Source organism: Aspergillus multicolor (assembly GCF_047715735.1).
Source record: "Aspergillus multicolor strain CBS 133.54 unplaced genomic scaffold BDW74scaffold_41, whole genome shotgun sequence".
NCBI classification, from domain to species: domain Eukaryota; kingdom Fungi; phylum Ascomycota; class Eurotiomycetes; order Eurotiales; family Aspergillaceae; genus Aspergillus; species Aspergillus multicolor.
In genome coordinates, this window is record NW_027395992.1 from 116808 (window position 1) to 136453 (window position 19646).

At 46.4% G+C, this 19646-nt stretch overlaps 5 protein-coding genes across 5 annotated transcripts; 2 read left to right on the plus strand and 3 right to left on the minus strand.

The window, feature by feature from the left end:
* The first annotated feature begins 1312 nt into the window (after nt 1-1312).
* BDW74DRAFT_162392 (putative nucleoside-diphosphate-sugar epimerase) lies at nt 1313-2275 on the plus strand. The gene is made up of 2 exons (XM_073725953.1): nt 1313-1879; nt 1946-2275. The coding sequence occupies exons 1-2, from the start codon at nt 1421-1423 to the stop codon at nt 2219-2221; spliced, it is 735 nt and encodes a 244-aa protein (XP_073578839.1). The 5' UTR covers nt 1313-1420; the 3' UTR covers nt 2222-2275.
* A 676-nt stretch (nt 2276-2951) lies between these two features.
* Nucleotides 2952-4826, minus strand: BDW74DRAFT_103657 (uncharacterized protein). The gene is made up of 4 exons (XM_073721574.1): nt 4784-4826; nt 4681-4728; nt 4287-4605; nt 2952-4231 (listed from the first exon to the last, which is right to left on the minus strand). The coding sequence occupies exons 2-4, from the start codon at nt 4684-4686 to the stop codon at nt 3072-3074; spliced, it is 1485 nt and encodes a 494-aa protein (XP_073578840.1). The 5' UTR covers nt 4687-4728; nt 4784-4826; the 3' UTR covers nt 2952-3071.
* Nucleotides 4827-11274: 6448 nt separating this feature from the next.
* On the plus strand, nt 11275-11902 carry BDW74DRAFT_103666 (uncharacterized protein). Its single transcript, XM_073721575.1, has one exon. It carries the CDS (start codon nt 11405-11407, stop codon nt 11720-11722), a length of 318 nt encoding a protein of 105 aa, XP_073578841.1. The 5' UTR covers nt 11275-11404; the 3' UTR covers nt 11723-11902.
* A 1749-nt stretch (nt 11903-13651) lies between these two features.
* BDW74DRAFT_183069 (uncharacterized protein) lies at nt 13652-17356 on the minus strand (the record flags this gene model as incomplete). Its single annotated transcript, XM_073730412.1, has 3 exons — nt 13652-15082; nt 15137-15565; nt 15632-17356. 3 exons carry the CDS (start codon nt 17354-17356, stop codon nt 13652-13654), a joined length of 3585 nt encoding a protein of 1194 aa, XP_073578842.1.
* A 1346-nt stretch (nt 17357-18702) lies between these two features.
* On the minus strand, nt 18703-19504 carry BDW74DRAFT_162397 (FKBP-type peptidyl-prolyl cis-trans isomerase; the record flags this gene model as incomplete). Its single annotated transcript, XM_073725954.1, has 6 exons — nt 19359-19504; nt 19190-19257; nt 19078-19138; nt 18998-19018; nt 18901-18942; nt 18703-18838 (listed from the first exon to the last, which is right to left on the minus strand). Coding segments are annotated over exons 1-6 (389 nt in total), but the record flags the coding sequence as incomplete, so codon positions are not given.
* Nucleotides 19505-19646: the final 142 nt, after the last annotated feature.

Genomic DNA, 19646 nt, shown 5'->3' on the forward strand with positions numbered 1-19646 from the left:
CTCATTTTATACCGTAGGGTCCCGAGGTCCAAGACAAATATTTGAACTGCAGATCCACCACGTCGACCAAAACGCCTCAACATTTATTTCCCAATCATGACTCGCATACATACCTAGGCATCAGTCAGGGTCCTCGCACGGACCATCTCCTTCGCGGGGGTGCAGTCGATATTGAAATCTGCCAAGCGTGGAGTTTACGTCTAACCTAGGGCTTTGGATGCGCGAATACCTACTTTGCGTGTGACCTCACTCCTGTAGGACCAGGAGATACCACCGGCGGTACTGTTGTTTGCTCCATCCACGTTCGCCAGTATCCAGTAAAGCCGGGCGATAACCATGCGGTCGCGCCTGCATTGCTAGCACCGCTCAGCGTATCCTGCGTACGGATTACTTCCAGCTGATACAATAGTTCTTTTCCAGGTACGGCAATATTACGTTCGCAGTACAGCGCCAAATTGCGCTGCAGGAGCCTGTTGTACTTTACGGGGCGTTTAGGGTCATGCCGGAGGAGGATGTGCCTGGTTACCGTAGGACACCAGGAAATGCGGCATTTTTGCATCCCTCATACTGTTCTGTTCACTTCTCTCATCCGATTCTGTGGCTAAATCGCCTAGCAGCTAGCGGCTGCTGGTACCTAGAAGATGAGCGCATACTATCTACCTTATACTTTGTCGTGTTGTTGGTGCGGTTTATTCATTGACGAGGTGCACGTAACCTCGCAGTCTAGGTACTCGGTACGCATCCCGGCAACCTTAAGAAAAGTCGGCACAGCCCAACCAGTCATCTCAGTGTATACATATGGTTATGCGACCTTCCATTTGGCCAAGTACAGCGGGACCATTGAATATTATACCGCACGTTTTGTGGGGTTTGCGTCCCCCTTTTTGAATTGCATCAGGGCAAATGAGAGTGGAAGCATCCGGTATGACATACCTAGTATAGTTCCCTACCTACCTAGGTAGCCCAAGTCTGTCTAGGTATGCACCCAGGAAACATTATTATCCGCTATCCGGTCACCTCGACGGTTGGGAGAAAGAGTAAGGCATTATGAGGCATGTGCTAAGTCCCGCCAGCAGAGATAAGCATACCCCTAGGTAGGAAACAAGGGACCCAACCCTCTTATCTCTATATCATCTCAAGCAATAACGATGCGCTCCTGCGTCGTGTAGTTGTTACCAAAGCGGTTATATTTTGCGCGCTATACTGAAGAAGACCTATTGGTCCTTCCGGGGATAACCGGGCTTAAGCACAGCCCCCTCGTATTCCTCATCCTTCAACTTCACAATCCCCATCCCCGCAGCACATCTTCATCTTCATCTCTGCTCAACCTACCCCATCGAACCTTTCACAATATCCCAAAAACTTACCCTACCTAGCCTCAAGACCTCATCCAAATCCACCTCTGAGCCACGAGTCCACAATGAAAATAATCCTCACCGGCGCCACCGGCTACATAGGCACCGAACTACTAACAGCCTGCCTCTCAAACCCACGCATAACCTCCATCATCGCCCTCACACGCCGTGACCTCCTATCCTCAAACCCCCACCTGACGAACCCCAAACTCCGCGTGCTCAAAATAACCGAGTCCGATTTCCTCTCTTACTCGGATCCAGCTCTCACGGATGAAATCCGCGGTGCATCGGCATGCCTCTGGACAATCGGCATTACACCCGCCAAGCTTAAAGAATTAAATGAGGAGGAGAAGAGAGTAATCTCGCTTGATTATCTTGCCGCGGCTTCAAAAGCGTTCACCGAGCTATCGTCCACTGACGCTAAGGCGGGCAAGAAGTTCCGCTTCATATTCATCTCCGGCATAGCAGCCGAGCGAGACCAGGAGCGGGCCCTGTGGTACTGGAATGATTTCTGGAAGCTCCGAGTATGCCCCTTCTTCCCCCTTTCCCCCCTCCCCTTCAATAAAACCATCTTAACCGAAGACGTGCAGGGTGAATCCGAAAACATCCTCCTCCGCCACGCAGCTTCCCACAGTGACGCCTTCGAAGCCTATATCATGCGCCCGGGCCTTGTTCCGAGTGCGGCGGGGGCAGTGAGGGATTTACTTTGGGGCTTGGTTCCGTCTGTTAGGCTTGATTTTCTTGTTAATGCTATGATTAGTCTTGCGCTTCGGGGGAATGAGAAGAGGATTTGGGAGAATGGGGAGATCAAGGGGTTTGGACAGGGGCAGGGAGAGGAGGAGGGGAAATGGGAGGAGGGACAGTAGAGGTCGAGGTCGAGGTTGAGGTTGAGGTGGAGAGAAGGGAGGAGCTAGGTAAGCGAGTCTGTTGCGTTAGGAGTAGTAAGGGCGATGCCAGGTAGATAAATCCACAGGCGAGGGAACATAAACTTTGTAACGTTTGGATACTTCTTAACGTACCTAGGGTAAGAGTAAGACAAATGTCTCTAGCAGTACCCTCGCACCGGAGAGATGACTGAGGCTGGACGATGTAGTAGTTCCTCTGGGCCAAGTCGGTTGGGGAAACCATGCCTAGGGATTGGAACGCTCTGTAAGGACTTGCCTAGGTTTGACGGTTTAGCGAGGTCTAAATATGCTAGAGCAAGACGCCGCCCGGCGGCATGCCGTCGCGATTAGTAGACTGTACGGTGAGATGGGGAGCGCATAGGTAGATGCATGGAATCACTGACGAAACAACAAGTCAGAGAATCCGAAAGGAGTATATTGGACAAATGTACCGAGGCTTCCTATAAATACAGTACTAGTTCCGTATGTACAATATCGATATCTTCCAAGCTATACGCAAAGACACGTCTAGTTCGATGACCGGGATGCATCATCCCGCAACGACACAATTGCATTGCGCGAGGGCGGCTTGACGTCGAGAGCCAGGGAACAGGTAGGTAGCGAGCCAAGGCTTGCTAATAGCAGTGCCATGAACAGAGAGCAGACATATCTTCCTGCGTCGTCGCATTCAGCAGCGACAGGAGTCCAGGTACAGTCCACCACCGATCTAGCGCTGTGGAGAAAGGCTCAGCTCACATTCCAGCAGCGGCTGCGGCTGTAGAGCGACCGCACTACGCCAACCGGCCTCCCCTCTCATGGGGCCCTAGAGCCATCAACCGTGGCGGGTTTTGCGAATAGCCTTTGAGGCTTGCTTGTTGAAGGCATGCCACGAGGAGCGGCGGTACGTCGTCGCAAAGTCGCGAAGCTGCGACGTGGTCACCTGAATAGCGTGGTTGGATCGGATGAACTGATCATATATTTCCTCATTCGCATCCTTGAGCGTGGATATGAGGTTTTCGAGTCTGACGTGGATTAGTCCCGCCGTTCTGCATAGGTTCATCTCTGCGAGGACCGGGTCGTTGCTGAGTGTTTTAAATTTGGCGCTCAGGCGCTTCCAATCCCGGTTGTCCCCAAGGCGGCGCCTGGCCTGGCTGTGCAAGTATTCGTTTTCGTCGCCATGGAATTCTACGATCTTTAAGAGGGAGGCATTGAGTCGGTCGATGTACTTTAGGAGGAGCTCCCGCTTGTCGGCTAGCTTTTGGAGAGGGTCTGTCTGCCCGTCGGCGTCGGCGTCGGCGTCGGCGTGTTCGGGTTGCGCAGCCTCGTTAGTTGATTCTTGGGGGTCTATGGGGGTTTGGCTCTCAGGGTCTTCCGAAGAGTTCCCTGGGCTTGGTGCGGGCTCAGATTCGCGTGGCGTGTCCGTTTCCATCTTGATGCCTTGGCCATGTTCATCCCTGATGTCAGCACTGTAGATATCTCCAACTGGCTCTCGGTGGCTGCTAGACTGGTAGTGGAGACCCTCATCGAGGTTGCCCGACGGCCTCGCGAAATCGGCGAGAGGATCGGGATTTATGGTAGACAAATGGCCGGCCGATTGATGAGTGTGTGACCTCGGCTCTTGGAGCAAATTGATCATCTCGGCCAAACTGCTTTCAATGGCGGCCAGGCGGTCTTCTGATGAGCCTGGACGTGGCGGCGTTTCGGGAGTGGATCCATCGACTGCATGAGGCTCATACTTTAGGTAACTCCGATCGAGGGTGGGTAGCCGCTTATGATCTAACGGCTTTGATAGGAATATGTCCGGGAATTGTGCAATGTCAAAAACCTCCTTGAACGGCTGAATCAAGGCGGGGAATGGCACCGCCTCGACCAGAGTTAGACGACTGGTTTGATTTTTAGCTTTGCGAAGCATATCAAAGTATCCAGTGTCACTCGCACCACAAAATAGCACATGATGACAGTGGAAGTCGAGAAAGGCATCACGGAACTGGTCTATAGCATCACGGCGAATTAGCTCATGGGGCCCTCCAATGATCAGGCTACTTACATATCACCTTCCTGTCAGCCTTGTCAAGCCCTGCGCCGGCGTCCGTAAAGTCACAACTTGCGCTGGTATTAAACCCTCGAATAAAGTCATGAAAAACTGATTCTGAGGAGATGTGCTCATTCTCGCAGTATACTTTCCCCAGGTCTTGGACGTTTGAATAGACACGGATTATGATATCGAGGTCATTAATCTGACTCCGCCGCCGCATGGTACGGTTCATAGGAATAAGTTCTTCCACATATGCGCGAACCCTGTTTTTGAACTGCCGGATCAATGCTCTACCACCATTAAAGCCTTGTTGAACGTACGATGGGTGAAACTATGAGCAGGGTGGATCAGCCAGGCACATAGGGGCGGTGTGATTCGGGAAAAGTGTTGGAGTGGGAGCACATACTGGCATCGCATCCCCATCAACAATAACTTTGTAGTAACTTAGTTCTTCCTACCAGATGTAAGTAACATGGACACCCAGTGCATTACGAAAAGGGCAAACGTACTTTTGCTAATCTTTGTCCGAGTATTCTTGGGTTTTTGTCGAGCTTACGAGATAAAAATGCCTCGACTTCCCGGGCACTGAGCGTATTTACCTTCAAAGTGTCGTAATCGGAGCGAGCCGGGCCAGCCCTCAACGACTTGTTGCCAAGGTCGGCGATTGCCTATGGTTTAGAAGGCGTCTATCAGTTATGCGCAACACATAAGAACAAGAGGAGATGCAAACCGAAATGATGGCGTCCTGGCTTTCGGAAGTGGCCTTCAGGGATTCCAAATGGTGTTTCTTCATCAGGTCTTGTGAGTCGTTATGGTAACTCAAAGTGGCGGCTATTAGATTCTGATATTTCTCAGCAGTCGATGCATTGCTGTTCTCGATGGTCTTGACAAGCGAAGCGTATGACGCCTGCTGCTCTTGCTGCGCTTTGATCGATTCCAGCAAAGGCATCATTTGACCAGAGGTCGAGTCATTGGTGGCTCTCGGTGAAGCGAGAGAGTCTTGTAAGCCTTTGAGAGCGGGGGCAGTGGGAGAATCTTGAGGCTCTACAGAGGGAGCCTTCCAGGTTTCGGGGTAATCGCGGGTTTGTGCTTTGGGTAAGGCGGAATCTAAGGAATCGGGAAGAGGCGTGGCCGGTTGGAACGCGTCAAGGTTACCGGGCCTATAAGCGGGGGCTTTGAATTTCCAGGCCTTGGCAGCGGCACGGCCGACGCCCTGGGCCGGTTGCCTCATGATGGGCGAGGACGAGGGCGACCAACAGAGGAGAGGCGTAGAGTGGGTTTGCGGGGAAATCGTGAGGAGAAACGCGACGGAGCGAGAGATTTCGTGGTTGCAGGTGACCTGAGGTCAACTTTTTTCTCGTGCGGGATAAATCTGCTTACTTAATAGTCTTGGCAGCCATGCGACCTTTATAATCTTTTAGCCCGCATAATATCTTTTATATTAATTACTATTATCTTGTAAAGAATTATATAACTATTGCCATAAAAGGTATTTTATTACTAGTTTATTTTAAAAAATAATATTATTACTTCTTAGGTATTTAGTAAGTAATAAGATAATTAAAAAAATAATAAATTAGCTTTAAATTACTATCTCCAGTAGCTATATTATATAAGTAATGTTTTATTTAGTTAGTTTATAGTATATCTTAGTATAAAATATATATCTAGTCTCTAGCATAATATTCCTTAACTACTTAAAAAGTACTTATAAATTAATTATAAATTACTTAGCTTAGGCTCCTGGGCTTTTTATATATATATATTTTTTTTTTATAAAATTAAGTTTTAACTTTTTATTTTAAAGTTACTGTAGTTAAATATCCTTTTTTTTCTTAAGATTAGCCCTTTTTTATTAAAACTTTAGCTTAAGATTCTTTACCTTAAGCTCTTAATATTTTTATTTTAAATTTAAGGTATTTATTAAAATAGCATGTTAAAGGTTACTAGACCTAACTAACCTAATAACCTAATAAGCACTTATAAATTATTTTAAAATTATTTATAAAGTACTTAGTATACTTACTTATTATTACTAGTTCTTAAAGAATTTTAAGACCTTAATCTTATATTACCTGGTAGTAATAGCAAAGCTAATTTACTCTTTATTAAAGAAGATATAGCAGACCTTTAGTATTTTTGGCTTCCTAATAGCAAGTGGTTAGCAAGTGGTTAGCAAGTATTTAATCTAATCTTTTTAAAACTTACTTTCCTAACTTATATATTAAAGATAATTAGCCTCCATGTTAAAAGTTTAATAAAAGTAGTAAATATTAAACTCCTGGAAGCTATTATACTATAGGATATTATTTTTATCTAGCTTTACAAAACTAGGTATATTAGTATATTTACTAACTAGTTTAAGGCGCTTGGTAAGTACTTAAAGACTTACTTTTTAACTACCTAAACTAAAGTTAAGTACTTGCCAGATGCATATAACTTTTAATAGGACTGCTTAATAGTATTTATATAATTTTATAGTATATTAAAGTAATAAGACTAAATTTTTAAGCATGCTTTATTTAATCCTATTTTAATTACTGCGCCTTTCTTTTAGATTACCTAATTCTGGATATTAATAGTCTTGTACTTTAAATTAGTTAATAATAACTTATTAAGTAGTTAGCAAGTGGTTAATTTACTTATTAAAAGATTTAATAAATAATTATAATTATTTTTAGATTAATAATCTAAGAGACTTATTATTTAGCTTTAAAAAGAAAAGCCATGCTTATAAGTTTTAATACTTTTTAAGATTAATCTTTAAAAATAGACCCTGCAGAAGATAATAATATATTATAAATATTATATTATATTTTAGTGTTAAGGATTAATCTTAAAAAGATAGCAGCCAAGTCTTAAGTAATTAGTTAGTGCTTTTAAAGTGGTTAGCAAGTAATTACCTGTATATTATTTAAAATTTATATTAATAATAATACCATGAATCCCAGTGCCGTGAATAGGATTAAAAAGTATTAGCTAATAAGAAATCCTTTAAATAAGGCTAAAGACCTGCTTAAATAATAAATAATAACCCTTAGTAGAATTAATGCTAGTAAAAACCTGAAGTAATATAATAACTAGTAGGTAGGTGGTTAGTAATTATTTACTAAGTAGTTAAAATATAGTACTTACTTTTATACTAATCTGGCATAAATATGGCAAAAAAAACCTTATTAATCTTTTTAGAATAAATTCTTTTATAAAATATATTAACTTTAAAGAATAAGAGGCGTGAAAGGAGCTAGATTTATTTTTAAAAAGTATATAAAATTATAATACCTTAAGGATTATAATAATATTCTTAGATATAGTCCTAAGCACTTAATTAGTGTTTAGTAACTAGGTGGCTATTACTTAATAAATACTTACTCTTAAGTTTTAGTCCATGTTTTAGAGAAATATAAGACTATTAATATCCTATTTATTAGGATAAGAGATTAAACACTACTTTTAAATTATTACTATAATTTAATCCTTATTATAAAAGCTAGAGTAAATATTTACTAGTATAAAAGTATTATATTATAAACAGAATTTTTTAAGCTATAAATTTTAAAGGAATTAAGCTATATTCTTAGTTACTAACTAATTCCTAAGTAACTTATAAGTACTTACCTGTTATTAAATTAGGGTCCTAAATTTATTTAATAATCCTCTTTACCCCTGCTAGTATTCTTTCTGGTGGCTTGCTTGGGGGTAATAGAGGATATTTATAAATTTTATGTGATATAAATAGTATATATAAATATTAATCTGTATTTATAGGCATAAGAGTATTAAAAATTATATTATAAATAATATGCTTTAACCTCCCAGACCCCTGAGGATGATCTTAATCTACTAACTATTTAGTAACTGCTTGTAAATTAGTTAAGAAGTGCTTACTATAATATTTTTAATGGCTTAATAAAGGTTTAAAAATACCATATTTTTTAGTAACTAGCAGGATCTTTTTATTAAAAAGATCCTTAAGAACTATAAGTTTATAACTATATGCCCTTGGATTATGCCCCTATAATGTTTAGTTAAACCCCTATAGGACCTATTTATATAGCTAATAAATAATATATATTCTTTATAAATATTCTAAGTACTTATTAGCCACTTTTTAACTACTTAGGAAGTGTTTAATATATATTATCTAGTTATATTTTTTAAAAATTACTTTGCATGTTAGGAGTTAATTAACATATGCATGGCCTTTTTTAAAAAAAGCAACCTTTAACTAATAATAACTAAAAGTATATAAGTACTAGATAGCTAGTTAACAAGCAGTTATAGTATTTATATATATTATATTTTTTAATATTAGATTTTAAAATCTGGGCATTTCTTTAAGACTTTTGGATTTCTTGCCAAGTACTTTTATTAATAAATAAATAATAATAAGACTATAAAAATAAGCTAAGAAATTCACATGCATAAATCCTAGAGCATTTCCATGTCTATTTCTTAGCTTAGTATTTAAGAAATAGATAGTAAACAGGTCACTTTTAATTAAAAGGCTGTTATTTTATATATTAAATCTTAAAGTACTTAGTAACCACTTATTAAGTATTAGGTAATTACTTACCCCTTTAAAAATATTTTTTATTTTAAGCTGGGTTTATCCTTTAAAAGTAATAATATATGTATGGCCGTGTAAATGTGTTATAGGATATTCTAGAAGATTATTAATATACTTAATATTTAATATTATAAGACTAGAAGAACCTTTAACTCTTGTAAGTAGGATTAGCATGTTTAATTCCTTTAAATAAGTAGTTAGCAAGCAGTTTAAAACTAATATATAATATTAAACTATACCTGTGTATTAAAGCTAACATTAGCACTTGGCTTAATAAAATTATTATTAATATATACTAAAATATTCTTAAAGCTTGGAGACCCTATTACTTTAATTACTTAGTAATTAATTAGCAAGTGCTTTAATATTTATTTATAGTCCAAGTATAATAAACTAAGTATAAAAATTAAATTTTAAAGGCAGATTCTAGTATTTAAAGACCTTGTGCAGGACAAGTCTGCTTAATAATAGCCTTGGCGCTCACGTGTTGGGGGTCTAGGTCGCATGAGCTCACCGCTTGGCTCATGCGACCTGTGTACACAGAGATTTCCCCGATTTCCCCTGGCGGATGCTGAGTCAGCCGGTCACGGGACGGTGGGGCTGCATTACCTCGCTACCAATCAGTGACGAGCGTCTCACTGTCAGGAACAACTTTCTTCATCCATTCCTTCCGACACCACTGCTTCTAACATGCGGCAGAGGCACCCAGTTTGAACGTCTTGGACTGGGTGGGGAACGCCAGTTGTTTGGCTCCGACATGGAGGTTGGTAAATTCGAACTTTGGAGGACCACAGCAGCCTGTGGGCTGCCAGCCTGCCACCCTCGGCTGCGAGCGCTGACGCTGAGAAGGAGCCACCACTGACCGATGGATCTGCAAATAGAGGAAGAGCACTTGTATCTCCTGAACAGAGCGCGAAGCCTACCGGTGAATCTCAGGCCAAGGCTGTCCAGATCTCCTTCCATTGACATTTACGGCTGTATTTCCCAGTGCTCAGAATACATACCCCTGTCAACCGCGCCACTTCAACAAAGTCTCTTAGGCGGCCTCTCTACTCCTAGGTACTTCTTATTATCCTCGTCATTTCCGGCCCCATCATCAAGCTTGCAATTTCTCCATCCCGTCTGAGCGGCAAGAAACGAATCAAAGCTTCGCCATTTTGAAGTAGAGACTCATGTCTTGGAGCTTCACCGCGTTGACGTATCGCGCGATGGCCCCTCGGTACTTCTAAACCGAGCGATTTACATTCTTTGCCTGCTGTTCGAGAAAATCGCCATAAAAGCCATTTATCTTCCTCGTCATCGTTGGCACAAAACTAGTTGCACAGGCGCGATGGCAAACTGAAGTTATTGGGGCGAAGGTCATGATACCACGAAGTTGCATCTCTGTCGTGACGAGAGCGCGCATGCGTCGTTTCGTCGTTATGATGTTAAGAGACGAGCGGCGAACATGGCTCCTCCTTCTTCTGGAAGCTCCAATTAGATATTTCGGCACTCGAGGCCATCGCCCGATTTTACTAGATCGGATACCCCGTTTAAGATCTCTCCCGATTGACGGGTATCGTGGTCAATGAAATGAAGTCGGAACCCTGGCATGCGCCCAGGAAGACTGGATCGCGGAGAGCTCTCCAATGTAGTGTCTTCCCGTGCTGTCGTTTCCAAGATCCCCAGCAGATACTCGGCGGATAACGTCGAAAGCGACCGCAAGTGCGAAGACTTTGTCCGACCCGCGAACAGCGACACATAGCCATCATCTGCCAACCAGCAAGCTTGCGAGTGCAACTATAAGACTGCCGGCCTCGTCTTCTATACACTAATAGGCATACCGCAGTCCTTGTCCGTAACTGCGTGCCTTGCGGTTAGATACAGATTTTATCTTCCTCGCTTCGCAGTCTCCGTGCACCATAGCTTCAACACTAGCAGCTCTGTTACCGCATAGAGTCTTTGCTACGCTCCTCGTTTTGTAGTTATCCCTTCTCCTCGGAAGTATGTTTTGCCAGCACAATCATGATCACACGGGAGCACGCACATCAAACGCCAAGACTTTGCATGGCGCTGGCTCTTTCCCATGGGAGCACTCAAAGGCCTTTGCAACACTCAAGCCCGACTATTCTGCTCCTCTGTACATTTTTTGCTTTCGCAAGGATCATCCCTTTACTGCCCTGAACATCTAGCTGTTCTTTTCATGGTAAATTTGTTACCAATGCGCGAGGGTGCTCTGTCGTCGAGTCGCCAGAAGCTCCCGTGCAGAAATATATATTCTGTTGCTCCTAGAGTGGTATTAATAACAGCAATATCCTGATAAGACAGTGGCCGCTTCTACCGTCAAGGCCTTAGCTTTTCTCTGGAAACAATCACGCAATGGTGATTGAATACAACATTCATTGCTTAGATCAGAATCCTATCGCTCAAATGCACGAAAGTGTAGGTATATTAAACACGCAAGCAATGCAGGCCTTGGCAACAGGACATCCTCCAAAACACCATGTTGTAAAGGAGCAACGCCCTTGTTCATCCAAAAGAAATTTGCAAACTGCCATACAACTTTGAAAACCAGAGATCTATGACCAATTCCCGAATCACTCGTTTTTCTCTCGATATCAAGCTAAACCGTAGCCCTCGGCGTCGGGGTCGGTGGAGTGGTCACCTCCGATTTCTCCGAAAGCGCACTCTTCGCAGTGTTCGCCGGCGTCGGCGTAGAAATAGACGGTTTCGCTTCGCTCGCTGTCATCGCTACCGGCACCGGTCGCGGACTCTGGGAAGTGTTCTGTTCACCTCGCGCAGCGGCTTTCTTGGCGTGGTGTTTCCGCGCGTAACTATTCAGGAGGCCGAGACCAAGGCACATTTTTGCTTTTTGCAGATTCCGGTTTTTCTTATCTGAGTTTTCGAGTGGAAGGAATGCGCAGATAAAGTTTGAAAGGATTTAGGTACGGTATGGTGTAAGAAGTCAAGCCGAGCCTTTTAAACGAAGCCCACTCGAGAAAAAAGTATACCAGCGGGAACCCGTCCTACAAATCACAAAGTGAGAGACGAGAGGAGAGGATGCTGGATACCGGGGCACGATGGAATAAGACGAACACCAAAACATCGTGGCGATCAGCTGAACTAAGCCCTTATAACTATCTCATCCTAGTCCCGACGTATCTCAGCTGGGCTGGGCTGTGCTAATTCAGCTCGCGCCGATCATCAAGGCTTAGCCAGTTTAGCCCGCGCCCCCGCACGGCACTTGTCACGGAGTCATTGGACGCCGTACGGCCCTATTCATGCACCGGCAGCCCTAACTGACAAGTTAGGCTTCCAGAATAAACCAAAGGGACTCATATGTCAAGACGTAGCCCTGACTCCTTCTCTTCCGCCAATATATTTTGTAACAACGCTAGTTATAATGTTGTAAGTTTCGGACTCTACATCCCAAGGCCGCGGAAGCCGCCGGGATCGGATTGCGGCGCGGTGGGTCTGAGCCCTGACACATGTCACAACAAGCGGATCGGAGGGAATGAGGTTAAATACTAAACTGAAGCTTGTCCAGGTAGACGACAAGATCATGGGACAAGGTCCGTTGCACAAGCCGACCTTGAACGGTAGAAATGGTGCTGTCTCTGGGGGTTGTAGATCGATGTAGGTAGATCGCACGGGCTCCCTTCAGTAAATTGACCATGTACGGTAGGTTTCCCGGTGTAGAAACTAACCGCCGGGCTTTAACTGTGGACTGCATGGTAGCTGCGCGATCATTAGCCCTAACTTCGCGAATGCTATTCGCTGAATGTTAGAGTACCTTACCTTTAACCCTCCAACTGCGCGCCGTACCAACGCGCCGAGTCTTTACATCTATCTCATTAGGTGCTTAACTTTTAGAACTGCTATCCTTGTTAGCTAGATTGTTGTCCGCCATGTAACTTAGGCTTGGGGCTTTACTTACCTACGTCTCTAAGTCTCTCCTCCTCTACTACATCCGTCGACAAAAGCTACAGGCCATAAATAGGGAAGGCAATTTTTCAAAATTCAAAAATGTTAGACTTTTTCTGGTCTTTAACAAAACTAAAACAGCTCATCCAGGGCCTTGCAGTTCTTTGACAGAAACGGAACAGCAAATGAACAAACGCGTCCTGTGGATAAGAGATATCGGAAATAGAACAGAAAGAACAAAGACGGAGACAGAGACAGAGACATATACAATAGAGACAAACCAGCAGAACGGAAGAGAGGGTATTCCCAGTAACTTTGTAATCATCAACCGAGCCGAGCCGGGACGCCTGCGCTAAAGATACTTTGACTGAAAGAACAAGAGTAATGGAAGAACAGCAGAAGCGAAACATGAACGCGACGGATTAAGCCAGAAGAGCACATTAACAGTTAATAAATGCTCAGAGGAACAAAACACATAATAGATATAGCAGAGTAAACCCAAATACAAGCAGAAGAAAATAATTGCAAGTGAAGGTTAAAAGGTGCAAGTGAAGGTGAAAAGGCATTGCAGAAGAACACAAAACAAAATTAAAAGTAATAAGGAAATGATAACAGAACATAACAGGATGGACTGAACTGAAGAGAAGACAACAACGACATTGTAAATAAAAACAAAAGGAAAACAAAACTATAGAGTACGACGAAACAGAACAAGCCATAACTGGACTGTGAGATCCCTAGCATAGACGGCAAAAACAACAAGGACATATTGGTAGGTAGGTTGTAATCGATGCCAAGATCGAACACAAGGGACTGAACTTGTAGATTGTCCACATGCTGCAAATGATAGCGACCTCTTCACCATTCAAAAAAAGAACGAGGTCCACTACCATAGAACATCAGATCAACGGTACGAGTAACTATTCTGCTGCAGCGACGGGTCCAGCGGAAGTTCCTCTTCAGCCTCAGCCTGCGCCTTCTTCTTGCGTCCCTTCCTCTTCTTAGGCGTAGGCTGCTGAGGCTCTTCGGGCTGCTCAGGCTGCTCAGGCTGCGGTTGCGTCGGCGTCTGGTAAAGCGCCGGAGGATCGGGGTAATTGTACTCCTGCGACTGATAGTACTGCTGGCCGAAGCGCGCGTCGTCGTCAGCGGGCGCGTAGCCGTAATACGGGCTGTAGAGCGGATAGCCCGTTCCGTACGCGGGGGCATCGGTCATGGTCGTATCCACGGTGGGAGCGAAAGCTGGGGCGGGAGCTTGAGCTTGAGCTGGAGCAGGAGCTTGGGGATCGGCGGAAGCTTCCCGGTCGGCAGCGAGTCGAGCCAATGTCTCGCGATCGCCCGGGCCGAACTTTCGGGGCCGGGGCACTGGAACACGGAGACCGGCTTTAACCTGGCGTTTATATTCGCGATTCCGCTCGTACCTGCGCCGTTTGCGTAGCTGCAGGAGCTCCTCGCTGGGGGGAGGGTTCCGTGGTTTGCGCCTGCTGGGTGACGGCGTGGGAACATGGCTACCCTCACGAACTTTGCTTTTGTATTGGAGATTATACGCGGATCTTTTCAGTTTGAGTTGCTGCAGGGACACCTCGCTGGGGGGAGCTCGGGGGGCTCTGGGTCGTGTTTGCGCGCGCGTACGAGGTGCAGGTGGCAGTATCTGTGTAGAAGCAGTGCTGGTCTGGGACCGGGTTCGAGGCGGATTGGGAGCCCGAGGGGAAATGGGGGTTTCATCTTCTTCAAAGTCCATGTCTTCATCTTCGGTGTCATCGTCGTTGTCCTCCATGTCAGTGGCATCATAAAGATTCCCATCAGGGTGGTTACTGTCACTGTCACTGTCCTCGTAGGGGCGCTCCATGATCCACTCGGTGGTGGTGGCCTGGGTGGGTGTATCGACGTCCATCTCCGTATCCTCTGATATCGTAGCCAGAGTTCTAGCCCGAGATCTTGTGATAGGTCCCAGAGATCTAGGTGCAACCAGGCCCTTCAGGACACGGCGACCCTGCGTCTCGTCCTCGTCCTCGGACTCTGGCTCTAACAGCTCTTCTCTCTCCAATGCCCGAGTGACTGCCGTCGACAAGCCGGCTGCTTCCGCCCGCCGTCGATGCCGTCCGCGTGGCTTCGAGATACCCTTGCTCTTGAATCTCCGCTCGTAGTCTTTCATGATGACGCGCTGATACTCCCTCTGCTCTTCGCGGGTCCAGGTGATTGTGCTTCGAGGCGCGGTTCGGTTTCCTCCTTTGGTTTTCCTCCTAGCCTCCTTCTTGTCTTCGTCGTCCCATGTTCCAATCATGTTCCATCTCCAGCATCGGTCTGCGAAGCATTCGTCTGACTCGCCAGGCCATTGCTAGTACCTGCGGTTAGCGATGTGCGATTGCGGGACTCGCGGGACAGGACTTACCGTCGTTTCAACAGGGAATGGCTCTGGAAGCGGCCATGGCCCGGCATTGACTAGATGCGGGTACTTTTGCAGCATGCTATCCGGGACCTGATGCCGTCGGTTGAAAGGCATCTGAGGTGCAGGGACCCGAAGCCTAGTGCGCTCTCGCTCCGAGCTTCGGCCTCGCAGTATAATATCGGTGCCGGGGCGCGGTGGAGGCGGGAGGGGATACAACCTGGTGTCCTCCCAGTTGACAAAGAGCTGGTCAGGGTCGGCGGTTGCGGCTTCCCTGTGGAATTTACTTTTTCTGATTACGTGGTTGACCAAGCCAGCGCCACCGAAGTGTCTGGTCACATAAGTGGTGCGGTCAGTGATGGTGCAGGGCTGATGGTTGCGGTTGCATTCCACACACGCATCGACTTGGTTGGTCTGACATGCCTGGCCCGTGAACTACAACAATTAGCTGTCTGCAATGAAGGCTTGCGCAAAGCTATAGACGGAAAGGGGAAGACTCACCCAGCATCGATCGCACATGGGGGGGTTAGAGTGCGCGGGGAGAACCTCTTTCAGGATCCGACGAGCTTCGACGACAATAGGCACGAGCGCGGCCCAGTCCATCTCAAAATGGCCGTTGCCTCGGAGCTTGTAGTGATTGGCAAAATGGTAAACGTAGACGTCGCGGGCAGCCCTGGAGATGCCTCGCTGGTTCTTGCGAGCATGCGGGCGATGCAGGTTCGGCATCAGCTTTGCGAGATACTCGGCAGACGGCACCGACAGCCAATGAAGATATTTGTTTGTTCCTGTTGACCACCCATATGGATTGCGCAAGTCATGGTTTTTCAGATTACGTCGAAGCTTCGCCTTGGCGGCCTTTGTGAGTTGTTTCCGGCTCTGGAAGACTGGGGGCTTGGATTTAGGATCAAGAGTAATCTCGGTGGTGCTGACCTCATAAGGGAACTCGGACTGTCGTGACGGGTTCAACGCACGCGTTCCGCGGCGCACGCTGAATTGGCCTGTGGCCTTGCTCTCCTCATCTGAATCTGAATCCGAATCCGAATCCGAAGACGACTCCGGGTCGTACTGGTCCTTAGAGTCGTCGTCGGTGGTGAGGGCATAACTGGTGGCAGGCGCACGGCCTCTCAAGACTATGGTGGACGCCATTCTCCTTGTCGCAGCAGTAGAGGGACCCCTACGGTTTGGCACAATGGTGGAAGACCCAGTACTAGAGGTTCGATAAGTGGCACTGCCTACGCCTCGCGTAGAAGAGGTATAGTTGGAACCGAACCCGCCTAGACCGCTTGATGTGCCTGTCTGCGAGCGCATCGACTCGCTTCTCAATCGTTCAAGCGTCTCGCGGTGAAGTGTAGGAGGCCCTCTGGGTGCGGGAGTCTTCCGTGGTGCAGCGGCCTCGTTGAGCAAGCTATCGCGCCATGGCTTGCGTGCAGGCCCCTTGGAAGGTTCATGCGTCTTGGGGAAAAGCCTGGGCTTCCGAGTTGCAGCATCCTTTCGAGGCGTGGTAGCCTTGCGGGTGGTGGTGGGCTTTCGAGGTGTAGCACCTGCAGGCGGTGCATTTTTGATAATAGACTTTCTGACCGGGGGAGGGGTGGGAACTGGGGATTCAGGCTGAGGGCGATGATTTACTTCATCGTAGAGCGCCTGCATCCCTTGGAAAAGTGAAGGGTCGAAGTTTGGAGCGGCGTTTTGTGATGCATCTGCACTGGTAGGACGCATAGCAACATATGGTGTTGCTGGTGCTGCTCTGCGTGTTACGGGTACAGCTCCCTTTGCTGCTTTCGTGGGCGCGGGCGCCTTCTGACGCTTTGAGGGACCCTGCTGATCCTCGTCTTCCTCGTCATTATCGCTTCGTCCACGCTTACGAGGTCTCTCATTCGTTGATAGAGCCTCAGATTGAGTTCTAGCTTGAGACCTCAGTCTACCAGGGACGGTCTGGGAGTGAGAAGCTTCAACCGCCGCAAGGTACTCCTTTCGCTCTTCGTAGAGCTGTCGACGATACTCCTTTTGACGCTCAGTCTCGGCCTCATGGTGAGCTTGGGTTTGGGATCGACTGCGGCCCGGAAGTTGGAGAGCAGCGGCCTCTTGTCCCTGCTGACGCTTTCTTTCTTCGGCACGAGCATGCTTCTCAGCTTCTTGCTGCAAGATTCTTTGCCGTGTTTCTTCCAGATACTGACGGCGCGCGTCCCGTTCTTTCTGCTCCTTAGCACGACTGTTTTTGGGCGCCATGGTGCTTGATACAAGACATCAAGGGGCTGGAATGGCAGGATGAATGACAATGTTATGTGTGAGCGGTAGTATGTCTTTGCTTTGAAGCTGAAGATCGATAGGAAAGGGTGTAAGATGGAAGGGAAGGGTGTAGAGTGTATGACAAGATGCCTGTTGCTTCCGAGAGATAGGTACCTTGAAGCAGAGACGAAAGGTAACACAAATGACAAGACAACAGGATGGAAAATGAAGTCCTATGCTTTAGAGAGAACAGGATACTGTGATGAAGAGAGCACAAGATGATATGTTGACAGGAATGGGCTTGTTGTGATCGAGTCCGCTCAACTGTTACTGAGAGGAACTGCCGCTTGCTTCCAGAAACACGACAACAGAACAGAATGCACGAAGTCTGCAATTGAATCTCAGCAACAGACAGCTTGCACAGAAGAATGATAACACTAAATCGAAATCAAGGGAAGGGGAATAGAAAAAGGGAGGCGTGATGATGACAGAACGAAAACGGAAGGAGCTTGATGAGGAAGGAACATTTTAAGCAAATTGCAACTGAACAACACAAGGCACATCGACACCAAGTCGCACTGGATCAGACAGAAGGCGAGACAACATCAAGCAAGTCTGGGACGTGATCGCGTGTGGGGTATTTTCGGACATAATCGCGCACTGAGAGGGACGAGATAGGCCAAAACGGATTAGGGCTTGGGTACGGTACCGGAATAGGAAGGGGTAGGGTGAAAGGTCCTAGTAGAGATTGAGAGCTAATGGCTGAAGAAGCTCCCCAAGCTTTTCAGGGTCCAGGACTATCCTGCGCGCCATCCTTTCTCGGGCTGCTACAGCACCACAACGAGCTGAAGAGTCTCCAAAACTCACTGGAGGCATCATGAGACCTAGGGCATTATTTACTCGGGATTTGGAATGTGAGAGAGCCATTGTAGTGTAGCTATTCCTATCTGAAGCTGTGCCTGAAAGACAACAATCCCACCCGAGACCACCCTCTGAGCCGCCAAAACATCAGAGCCAATCTTCAGACAGGCACTCTTTGAATCAGTAGCCGCTCTTTGTTTGCGGTTTACAGTACAATAACAATAGGACCACTGAAGGCACACGCACAAATACTGAAACTTACGTGAGCATAACAAAGAACTGTGAGGCAGGACCCCTGTCAGTTAGGGCACGTGCATGGCCTAGAACGTTCCTGGCTAGCAAAACAGTGAATATTCACTGACAGGTGGGGTTCAGTCATTAGTGCCTCAGTAATTTGCTTAATGATTTGAAGGCCAGAGTCTGGGCTTGTGATTATGGTACTGATTGCCTGATTGACCTGGTTTAGTTCTGATTGACATTTTGATTTTTGCTAGATAGAGATGATTTTACAGAATACAGTAGAGTGCCTGCCACTGATGCTAGCTTTCTAATTCTAATTACTCAGAGTCCTCAGCTGCAGCCTGTAAGGTCCTCCCATTAATCGCCAGCAGCTCAACATTGCTAAACGTCGTTGTCAGTAATAGTGGGCCACCCGCCATCGCGAGCTGGAGGTAAACACTTACAACACAAGCGTCGAGTTCCCAGGAATAAACGGCGGCGCTCCTCTGCCCGTATTCGATTAGACTTCTTTTCCATCCAGGAAGGGTTTTTCAGACTTACTTCTCACCGTAGCCGTAGTGTCTGGCAGATTCGCTTGCGTCAGTAGACGTCACCATAATCGAGAAGCAGCGAAAACTTACGGGCCAAATGTGAGCAGCGACTTCTCGCCCAAGCTCATCCCCAGGATTCCAACGTCCCAGCCTGTGTCATAGTTAGCTTGAGATGGGAGTTTAGTGAAAGATGAGCGCAAACCTTTGATCACGGTGCCCATGCCGAGCTGGAAGGTGAACGGTCGGCCGCGCTTGATGCTGCTGTCGAAGCTGCCCAGTTTTACTTCCATCAGTTTTTCTTCTTTGAAATATTGGATTTCTACAGCCAGATGACCATCTCAAACGTAGAAATTCAAGTTCTAAGAGCATACCGTCGTCCTCTCCCCCAGGATCTAGCCGGATCATAGAGGTAACCATGGTAATGTACGGTGACCATATCCCCTGTCTTGGGATAGTCCACGCCATTTCCAGGCCGGATAATCTCCTTAATGAAGTCAATGAAGCCCATGTTGCGAAAATCCAAGTTCTTCTCTCGAGATCAAAGAAATTGACGTTGACTGGAAACCGGGGTGCCTAAGGCTCGCAGTATAAATCTATTCTACACCGCCTACACTTTTGGCTCGATTCTGCCGCTCGTCAGGGCTCTTTCAGTGCTTGTC

Bases quoted from the DNA above. Each gene is read 5' to 3' on its own strand.
- BDW74DRAFT_162392 (XM_073725953.1), top strand. From the start codon at position 1,421: ATGAAAATAATCCTCACCGGCGCCACCGGCTACATAGGCACCGAACTA. The intron at 1,880-1,945 runs GTATGCCCCTTC...GAAGACGTGCAG, and splicing joins ATGATTTCTGGAAGCTCCGA to GGTGAATCCGAAAACATCCT.
- BDW74DRAFT_103657 (XM_073721574.1), bottom strand. The intron at 4,232-4,286 runs GTAAGTAGCCTG...GTGATGCTATAG, and splicing joins GGCTGACAGGAAGGTGATAT to ACCAGTTCCGTGATGCCTTT.
- BDW74DRAFT_103666 (XM_073721575.1), top strand. From the start codon at position 11,405: ATGACCAATTCCCGAATCACTCGTTTTTCTCTCGATATCAAGCTAAAC.